At 44.3% G+C, this 11,032-nt stretch overlaps 1 protein-coding gene across 1 annotated transcript in view; it reads right to left on the bottom strand.

The window, feature by feature from the left end:
* Positions 1-511: 511 nt before the first annotated feature.
* LOC141264831 (uncharacterized) overlaps positions 512-11,032 on the bottom strand; it is a 93,879-nt gene continuing 83,358 nt past the window's right edge. Inside the window, exon 3 of the mRNA XM_073677185.1 lies at positions 512-9,519. Within this exon, the coding sequence (XP_073533286.1) occupies positions 8,180-9,519 (1,340 nt within the window). The 3' untranslated portion in view covers positions 512-8,179. The remainder of the gene's footprint in view (positions 9,520-11,032) is intronic.

Below are 11,032 nucleotides of genomic sequence, written 5' to 3'. Positions count from 1 at the left end.
AGTGTTAGCACACAAACTACAACCTTGCACAGTCACCTCCATATTGGAGGAGGTGCTTTAAATAGAGGAGGTCCTCTGGCCATTGTCCGGGGACTCTTTAGGACGGCGCGCGTGGCCCCTTTAAGAGGGAGGGAGCGCGCGCCCTAAGCACAGTGCCCGGGAAGCTGTGCGCGGTGCGCACCACAGCAGCGGCGGAGCAGGAGGACTCCAGACCGGAACCGCGGTGGTGAGGGGAACGGTGTCTCTGCCCAGCAAAAGATTAAATTCATCGCACACTCATAGGATCAATTTACAATGGTATTTATTTAACAGGCATAGAAAACTAAAATGAAACCATAGGTGCTTAAGCGACAATTTGTGAAGAGGACAGTAGACGTTTAGGCTACAACATAGGCCTTATTCAATGAGTCACTACTGAAAAGAGAGACAACAGTGTCAGAATACAACCATATAACAGTAAAAAGATAGACATCAATAAATACAAAGCTCCGGGAGGGGGGGGGGGGGGGGCAAATCTTGGAACTTAGAACGGACTAGGGAGAATGGGGGATGGGGAAAAAGGAGGTGGGGGGAGGGGGAAAGGGTGGGTGAAGAGAAAGCGGGAGGCGGAGAGGAGGATCAGGTGGGGTGTATTTACATATATAGTACACTTGGTATATAAACGCTTGGTATATAAACATATAGACAAATAGGCAAGAGTATTATTGCAAATAAAGTTCAGCCTTACTTTTGATGAAGTGTGCATAAGAGACAGATATTTTGGGTAGGGGCCACAGTGTGGCAGGAGGCAAGAGGAAGGGCTGCTAAAATAGGAGGCATGCCAGAGTAACAGTCACAGGAGTATAGAAAAAAACCAAAGACAAGCAAAATACCCAAATAACTGGAAGTAAATGGATAAATCGCACAGTGCAAAAATAATGATAAATAATAAAGGGTATTTAGTAAACATAATTTTGATCAAAATAATGTAAAATCATCCCACCACGTCACGGTAACCCTTATGGGACAGTCCTAACTCTAATATTAAAACCTTACCATTTGTCAAGTGACATACATATGGATAAGGGCAGAGAGACTGAACCCCTAGTAGAAACATAGACCTGAGAGGCAGAATGAACCTTTCAGCTCAGACAAAGGGCGGCCACACCCTTATATGCACTGAAGCACACTAAACTACAAAGAAAAAACCTGGGAGTCTGAACTGAAACGTAAATTGATGTGCATGCAAAATGTAAATGCATGTTCACATAAGGCCACTAGACAGAAAAAAAACCAAAGACAAGCAAAATACCCAAATAACTGGAAGTAAATGGATAAATCGCACAGTGCAAAAATAATGAGTATGTTGTGGGGTAGAAAGGGGGGAAGCAAACATAAGGTACCTTAGCTATGGCTCCATGGGTTTTTAGCCTGTGGAGATCTAAAGTACATAGGATAGAGGTTAGGAAAGTGATAGGGGTATAGAGTCCATAGTTAAACTTCAGTATATGTCTTCAGGCGCTGGTCTGCTGGGGTCTGTAGTCCCTGTGGGAATGTGGAGCAGCGTTCTCACTCCTTGCTGCTGGGTGGTGTGGCTGCATACTGTCTGAGGAGGTATTTAAGCACTGGAGCTGAGTGCCAGGAAGTGAGTCATCGGAGGGGGCGTGGCCAAAGATGTCACATGCCGAGGCCGGGGGAGTGGTCTGAGGCTGTCATTTAGTGTCTATGCACAATGCAATGGTTGCTAGGGCAATGGGATCAACAATGTAAGCAGTTACTACATAGGGTGTAAGAGACCAGTTAGATTCAGTGGGTCTGTAGGGAGAAAAAAGACATTAGTGTATCCAGTCTATTTCTCTATTAAGTCCTTTAGGGGACAAGGTCTGGAGAGTATATATCCAATAGGATTGCCGTTGTTTCAGCAGTTTTATGTGGTTGCCTCCTCGTCTGGGTCTAGCTACGTGATCTATGACCTGGAATCGAAGTTGGGCCACAGTGTGTCTCGCCCTGGTGAAGTCGTCGGGCAAAGGAAGCCAATTCTTACCACAACGAATGGTTGACTTGTGGCTGGCAATTTTGTCACGAATGTGTTGTGTGGTTTCCCCGACATATAGGAGTCCACAGGGGCACCTGATCACATAGATCACGAAGTTGGATTCGCAAGTATAGAATCCTCCGATGGGAAAGCTTTTGCCTGTCCTAGGGTGGGTGAGGGTGCCGGATTTTATAATGTTGGAGCAGGCTGGACAGCTCAGGCAAGGAAAGGTCCCGTGTCGCCGGGTACTGAGTAGGCGTTGGGCCGGGGTCATGTGTGCGCTGCCCAGGTCTGCTCTAACGATTCTATCTTTGATGTTGGGAGCCCTCCTAGTACACATCAGGGCGGGGTTTCTGAAGGACGGGATCTCAGGGTATGCTTTAGTTAAGAGGGGCCAGTGTCTATTAATGGTAGTGTATATCTTAGGCATCAGAGGGTGGTGGGTGTCAACAAATGGTACACGATGAGTCTTAGTAGTAGGGGGATCCGGTGGTTTGGGGTCAAGTCCTTTGGTTATTTCTTGGTCCAACAGACGAGTGGGGTAGTGGCGCTCTTTAAATTTTAGTGGCATGTCCTGTAGTCATTGGGGAAGGGTATCAGAGTCTGAGACTATTTTGGTTACCCTATGGAACTGGGAACGGGGGAGACTATTTTTGGTGGCTTTAGTATGGCAGCTGGAATAATGTAGTAGACTGTTGCAATCCGTGGGTTTGGTGAAGAGGTCTCTGGTGAAGCTCCCATTGTCATTGTGAATCACTAGTGTGTCGAGGAAGGCTATCTGTTTCTTATCGTAACTCAGTGTGAATTGAAGCTCGGGCCTAATTGAGTTGAGGTATGAGAAGGTGGTTAGTGATTCCAACGGACCTGACCATATGAGGACGATATCATCGATATATCGATGATAGGTGCTGCAATGTGCCTTGAAGAGGGTGTTGGTATATATGAAGTCTTCTTCAAACTTATGCATATAAGGATTAGCGTAAGCCGGGGCTACCGGCGAGCCCATTGCTGTCCCCCGTTCCTGTACATAAAAATCGTCCCTGAACAGAAAATAATTCTCATGGAGAACTAGAGAGAGTAGTGTAAGGCAGAATTGGATTGATAAGGGTGACAGGTTAGACCAGGGGTCTCAAACTCGGCTAAGTGTATGGGCCGCACATAGAAAAAATGTGAATTTGAAGGGCTGCATTCTTTGCAGGGTAATATGAAATTTTTAATGATATCATATTGTTTTTTCTATACATACACCTTTTGGATATTTTTTGTTAACACTTTTGGCTTTTTTATCTCATTCTTTTAAATGGCATTCATTTTATGGGCTATGGTACAATTTTATAGTTTTTTACAAGTTTACAGTTTTTACAATTTTTATTTCCTTTTTGACTCCTCTAATTGGCTATATACAGTGATTTTTTTCTTACAATTAGCACCATATAGTAATTCTGACCAACTTCTTATAGTAGTTTCTCCATCTTGCAGTAATGTGCCCATCCTGGTCCCCATCTTGCAGTAATGTGCCCATCCTGGTCCCCATCTTGCAGTAATGTGCCCAACCTGGTCCCCATCTTGCAGTAATGTGCCCATCCTGGACCCCATCTTGCAGTAATGTGCCCAACCTGGTCCCCATCTTGCAGTAATGTGCCCATCCTGGTCCCCATCTTGCAGTAATGTGCCCAACCTGGTCCCCATCTTGCAGTAATGTGCCCATCCTGGACCCCATCTTGCAGTAATGTGCCCAACCTGGTCCCCATCTTGCAGTAATTTGCCCATCCTGGTCCCGATCTTGCAGTAATGTGCCCATCCTGGTCCCCATCTTGCAGTAATTTGCCTATCCTGGACCCCATCTTGCAGTAATGTGCCCATCCTGGACCCCATCTTGCAGTAATGTGCCCATCCTGGACCCCATCTTGCAGTAATGTGCCCATCCCGGTCCCCATCTTGCAGTAATGTGCCCATCCTGGTCGCCATCTTGCAGTAATGTGCCCATGCTGGTTCCCATCTTGTAGCAATGTGCCCATCCAGGTCTCCATCTTGTAGTAACGGCCCATGCTGGTGCCTAACTTGTAGAACATTCGACTGAAAAGAATCACTGACTGTGGCGACCCTCAGGACCAGGCCGCAATCATTATGGGGGTTCCGGTGCCTGCGGGCCGCATTAAGCACCCTCAGGGGCCGATGCGGCCCTTGGGCCGCGTGTTTGAGACCCCTGGGTTAGACTGTAGCAAGAGATGGGAGGTGGCCTCTAATCCTTTCTCATGTGAAATTGACGTGTATAGGCTATTTACGTCCAGGGTCACAAGCCAGCTCTCCGTCACAGTGTTCGGGAGGTTCTTGATAATGCCAAGAAAAGCACTGGTGTCCAGCAGAAAGGCACGTGTTTCTTTGACCAGTGGTGTCAGTATTTTATCTAGGTAAATAGCCAGAGGAGAGAGGATCGCGTCGGTGGAGGCTACAATTGGTCGGCCAGGGGGGTTGGTTAGAGACTTATGTATTTTGGGTAAGATGTAGAAGACTGGAGTTATCAGGTGGAGGTTAGTGAGATATGTAGCTGTCTTGGAGTCAATGACTTTCAGGTCCAGATATGTAGATAGAACGGATTGGATTTTAGACCGAATGATGTTAGAAGGGTTAGTGTTCACACATATGTAGGTGTCAGAATCGCTTAGCTGACTTAAGATCTCATTCGTGTAAGCTGTCTAGTCCATAATGACTATGGCACCACCTTTATCAGCTGGTTTAATCACTATGTGTTTGTTCTCCTGCAGAATCTTAATGGCTCTTTTCTCATCTAAGGTGAGATTTTGGTGTGTGTGCAAGAAGCCTAGACGCTGTTGGTGTATTAGACTCTTGACATCTCTGTCAATAAGAGCTATAGTTGTCTCTGTGGCATGGTTGCAGTGAGGGGGATTAAATGCACTTCTGTTGCGGAGACCCAATGAGGAGATAGAAAGCTCCGGTACAGGGCTGCCCCCAGGAGGAGGTACCCTGTTAACGGAGGTCTCATTAAGTAGTCCAAAATGTGTCTTGAGACGTTTCACTCGGTAAAAACGCTGAAGGTCCTTTTCCAACTGGAATGAGTCCCAGTATGGTGTTGGACAGAAGGACAAGCCTTTCTGTTGGACTGAGAGTTCTGTGGGCGAGAGGGTATACACCGATATATTTTTCACCAGGATCTGACCTGGGACCGGGTTGTCATCCTTGCGCTTCCTTGCTCTCCTGGTGGGTCGGCGTTTCGGTGTCCTCCTTTCCGACTGTGCCATTAAAAACGATTGCCACTCTGTCCCGTGGATGAATCGCTGCCTGAGCTGTAGGAATTTGGTTTGTGTTGTCCTTGTTGTTGGCGTCGTCCGTGGAAACCTACAGAGGCGTTCCATTGGTAGACCCGGTTGTTGAGGTAGTCCTCGTTGTCCCGTTGGAATTTTTGTCTTTTACGTTCTTGTAAAGTTTTCTGATGGTCAGCGAGGATTTTATCCGTTTTACTCTTGAGGGTATTCCACTCGGTAGTAGATAGATTGGCAGCGAGTTGGATTTCAATGGCAGCGATAGCCTTTTCGCTCTCCTTGATGGCTTTCTGTAAGAAATCAACTGTAAGTACAATAATGTCAAGTGAGCATTTGTTTAGAATTTTCTTAAATTTTTCGCAATAGCCCAAGTTATTGGCAAAAAGAGTGGGGCGGAGGTGACTCCTGAGTCCCCTTGGGATATTGCCTTGTTTGTGATACTCTGCCAACGTAACCGAGTGCAGATCATAAGAGACGAGTCGCCGTCTCTCTTTCTCGTAATCCCTGCTTCTTATTTCTTCGGAGGGTATCTTAAGGAAATCGTTTGATGCTGAGACTAGTGGTAGAATGCTATGGCTAGTCGCATCGTCGTAAGCAAAGGTGTCTGTCGACATCTGGATAACCAGTGCAGACACTGAATAAACAACAGTCAATACGTAGATAATTAGCGTGCACTCAGAGTAGAGAGATGCTGATGGAATAGGCCTGTGATGCCTGGATCATGCAGAAGATTGTCTGCATGATCCAGGCATCACGTATTGTCTGCCAGCAGGAGGCACAAACGCCGATGCTACACACTGCAGGTTCTTCTGCTTCAGCAATGCAATTCTCCACTGCAGGTTCTTCAGCCATTAGCTGCAATACTGGTTTTCCATACAGGTGCCGGCTGGATGGTAACGGGACTGATACTCTGATATGGATATAATTTGGCCTTGCTGCGATGGACTCTAAAAAGATTGTCTGGCAAGATACTTAATCCTAGCAGCCCCTGTACCCTACGCCTCACCTCTAGACAGGCTGGACACTCTCTATCCGCCAACTGCCAACTCCCCTGATCACCCTAGTGACCACGAGCAGGGGTCTCAAACTCGGCTGGGTATATGAGCCGCACACGGAAAAAAAATAATTTGGGGGGGCCGCATTCTTTGCAGGTCAAAGTGACATTTTTAGTGGTACCATTTTTTTTTCTATACACCTTTTGAACATTTTTGCTGTTTTATTTTTTATAGTTTGGGTCGTTACGGATGTGGCGGTAATAAACCTGCACTTTTTTAGTTTACTTTAGTTTATATATAAAGTGACATTTTTAGTGGCAAAATGTTTTTTCATGCTTTATTTTGAAGTTTTTCTGGCAAAAATCTTGCAGTAATGTGCCCCACCCTGGTCTGCATCTTGTAATGTCCCCCATCTTTGTCCCCATCTTGTCGTAATATTCCATACTGGTCCCCATCTTGTTGTAATGTCTCCCATCCTGGGCCCCATATTATCGTAATGTCACATACTGGTCCCCATATTGTAGTTATGTCCTCATCTTGTAGTAATTCCCCATCCTGGTCCCGATCTTGTAGTAATGTTCTCCATCCTGTTCCCCATATTGTATGAATGTCCCCCATCCTGGTCCCCATCTTGTAGGAGTGTCCCCATCATGGTCCCCCTCTTGTAGTAATGTTCTCCATCCTGGTCCCCATCTTGTAGGAATGTCTCCATCCTGGTCCCCATCTTGTAGGAATGTTCCCCATCCTGGTCCCCATCTTGTTGTAATGTCCCCATCTTGTAGGAGTGTCCCCATCATGGTCCCCCTCTTGTAGTTATGTGCCCATCCTGGTCCTCATCTTGTAGTAATGTTCTCCATCCTGGTCCCCATATTGTAGGAATGTCCCCCATCCTGTAGGAATGGCAGTCAGCCGGCTCAGAGAAAGACGGACTCCCAGTCCGAAGGCAGGCAGAATGCAGCCACCAGGGCAGACACTTCGGGCCTCCGCATTAGGCGGCCCAACTGCGCCCCCTGCCGGCTGCACCCGGGGCGCATGCCCTGGCTACCCCCTTCCTAGATACGCCTCTGTTTCCATTCTTTGTAGGTGGGAAAACTAGTAAACTCGGCAGTGTATCAAATACTTATTTTGTGGTTTTGCTGCCTTGAGTCTAAATCTACAATGTGCACATTCCAATAAGAATAAAGAAAACTTACATAAATTGGTATGTGCAAAATTCTGACAGTCCTGTATGTGATATCTGTTAATTCCCCTGTAACCTGCATATATTCCATGTCTAGGATGCAGCCATATTACACCTCTCCATATATTTCTATGTAAATTCTTCTTCGTACGTCCCCATATAGGTATCCTGCCATACAGCGTAACAAACAAATCAGGAAAAAGACACCAGGATGAGAAAACGTCTAATGTAATGAGCAGATAATCCATAATGATGAAGACAGAAGAGCAGAACCCAGGAAAGCAAACAGAGATGATAAGTTCTCCGTCACAGGAAGGAGATTTCACAAGAAGAACAGTTATCAATTGTGAGTAAGTAATATGTGAGTAATGGATCTGCTGTGTGGTGTCTGGGGGGCTACATGAGATGGAGGGGGCTTCTGTACGTGAGAAGAGGCGCCATCACCCTCCTGCTGGTGGTAGATTACTACCAGGGTGGAGCCGCCACCAAAGAGATATTCAACCTACGAGAGGGAGATAGAATAATGGAAATGGAGGCACGTTCCCCATATTGTATGTTATCATAGTGACCACAGGTGGTGTAACGATGATGGTCAGCTTGTAGCCAAAGGGTTTAAGAGCAAAAGTGTCGCTCCAGGAAGGTAATGGACCATAGAAATCTAAGCTCTCAAGACGACATGTACTTTTGTTAGAATGTGACTATAAAATGATTACTTCTCTGTATGAACTTTCTTATGCCTGTTAAGAGATGATTTACAAGTAAAACATTTCCCACATTCTGAACATGAATATGGCTTCTCTCCTGTGTGACTTCTCTCATGTGTAACAAGAACTGATTTATTTCTAAAACATTTCCCACATTCTGAACATGAAAATGGCTTCTCTCCTGTGTGACTTCTCTCATGTGTAACAAGAGCTGATTTATGTCTAAAACATTTCCCACATTCTGAACATGAATATGGCTTCTCTCCTGTGTGACTTCTCTCATGTGTAACAAGATCTGATTTATGTCTAAAACATTTCCCACATTCTGAACATGAATATGGCTTCTCTCCTGTGTGACTTCTCTCATGTGTAACAAGATCTGATTTATGTCTAAAACATTTCCCACATTCTGAACATGAAAATGGCTTTTCACCAGTGTGGATTCTCTCATGTGTAACAAGATCTGATTTCTGTGTAAAACATTTCCCACATTCTGAGCATGAAAATGGCTTTTCACCTGTGTGAATTCTCTCATGTGTAATGAGACATGATTTAAAAATAAAACCTTTCCCACATTCTGAACATGAATATGGCTTCTCTCCTGTGTGAAATCTCTTATGTGTAACAAGATCTGATTTCTGTGTAAAACATTTCCCACATTCTGAACATGAATATGGCTTCTCTCCTGTGTGAAATCTCTCATGAATACTAAGATGTGATTTCTGTGTAAAACATTTCCCACATTCTGAACATGAAAATGGCTTCTCTCCTGTGTGAAATTTCTCATGAATACTAAGGTGTGATTTCAAAATAAAACATTTCCCACATTCTGAACATGAAAATGGCTTCTCTCCTGTGTGAAATCTCTCATGAATACTAAGATGTGATTTCTGTGTAAAACATTTCCCACATTCTGAACATGAATATGGCTTCTCTCCTGTGTGAATTCTCTCATGACTTATAAGATATGATTTCTGAGTAAAACATTTCCCACATTCTGAACATGAATATGGCTTCTCTCCTGTGTGAATTCTCTCATGATTACTAAGGTGTGATTTCTGAGTAAAACATTTCCCACATTCTGAACATGAATATGGCTTCTCCGTTGTGGTAGCTGTTGGATCTTCAGCATTTCTTCTGTGACTTTTATTTTGCTTAACAGTCTGTGATGAATTAGGAGGTAATAATACATTAAAATCATCAGATGATCGATCTCTGCTCTTGACGGATGGGGGTATAGCTGACATGTCGGCATGCTGAGTACATGTATCTTGTGTGATACTATAATCTTCTGCATTCAATTCTAGAGATATCAGATGTCTCTCAGAGCTCCTGGTACAGTCATCTGCCAAGAATAAAACTGATATTATCTTTAAATAATAAAACCTTAAATATTACATTTATCTGAACATTAAAAAAAAAAAATTCCCATACAAATTGCAAGGTATAAGAAACTAACCATCTCCCCTGCAGCAAGTAAATAAGTAACAGCAGCAGTGCACAGAAATAACACACTGAATAAACTCTGTTTTTGATTGGTCTTGATTATAAAAAGCGTAAAATTCATCCAACCAGCGTCAAGGTGAACCCAAATCGTGATTGTCCGATCATTTAGTATTAAAACCTTATCATGTGTCAAAGTGATGTCAATGTGAATAAGGGCCGAGCAATATGAGTACCCAGCAAAATAGGAAGCTATATAAAGGTAATGTCCAGGTCACAGAAAGGGCGGCCGCACCCCTTACCGGCGCTAAGTGCAGAAGCCTGAAACTTAACCCCAAAAAAATGAACTAGAGGTAAAGTTCCGTTTTATGCATGCAAAATAGGAGCATGTTCACATGTTGTTGTTTTTAATCAAAAACTGCGTTTACTAAGTACCCAGTGTTATTTATATGCACTATTGCTTTTACTTACAGCAGAGTGTATGTGCATTTTGTTTATGCTTTAGGTTTAATAGGTCTGTTTAATGGCCAGTGTGAACACGCTCCTATTTTGCATGCGCACCAACTTATACTCCAGGGAATTTTTTTCCCGGTAAAATGTCCAGATATGTAGAAAACTCTGTTATTAACTGACTAAAGTGTCATTTACTTTGGGTAAATATAAAATCAATAATCAATTCTGCTAATGCTCATTCCGGATCATTGTCCATAACTGGAAAAAAAAGAAACACATTTGTCATTGATTGTTTATTTTATATAAGCAGAAAAATGATGGTTGTCGGCAGCACGTCCCCCTGTGTAAGTAGAGAATGTGCTGCCGACAACCATTAAAAATATATTGGAAGAGGGAATAAACCATCACTGACACAAGAAAATGAAAGGGAACAATCCCCTTCCTATATGGTCACTCAGCGCTCGGTGGGGGCCATTATCTGCCGGCGTCACAGGAGCCTGAGGCTGCACTCACATCTCACAACAGGGCGGCGTTTCTATACCGCACCCGCAACAAAACCTCATAGATGGCTGTGAAATTGGCATCATAATGTGCGATAAACACGACCGCAACACATCAAAGCAGCCTTAAAGGGAATCTGTCACCAGGCTTTAGCTAGCAGCATGATATAGGGAAAGAGACCCCGATTCCAGCTATCTATACCTTACAGGGCTGCTTGCTGTCAATTTGATAAAATCTCTCTTTTATCTGCTGGAGATTTCCCAGCTCTCTGAATGCTGAGCTCTGTATAATCTCGCCCACACCACTGATTGGCAGCTTCCTGTGTATAACCCCGCCCACACCACTGATTGGCAACTTCTTGTGTATAACCCCGCCCACACCACTGATTGGCAGCTTTCTGTGTATAAGCCCGCCCACACCATGAACTGTCAGCTTCCTGTGTATAACTCCGCCCACACCAC

The sequence above is a fragment of the Phyllobates terribilis genome, unplaced genomic scaffold, assembly GCF_046119375.1.
Source record: "Phyllobates terribilis strain yellow unplaced genomic scaffold, ASM4611937v1 Scaffold_4__5_contigs__length_816908805, whole genome shotgun sequence".
In the NCBI taxonomy this organism is placed as follows: Eukaryota; Metazoa; Chordata; class Amphibia; order Anura; family Dendrobatidae; genus Phyllobates; species Phyllobates terribilis.
The sequence above is the reverse complement of the archived record's forward strand: the minus strand, read 5'-3'. Positions and strand labels throughout refer to the sequence as shown.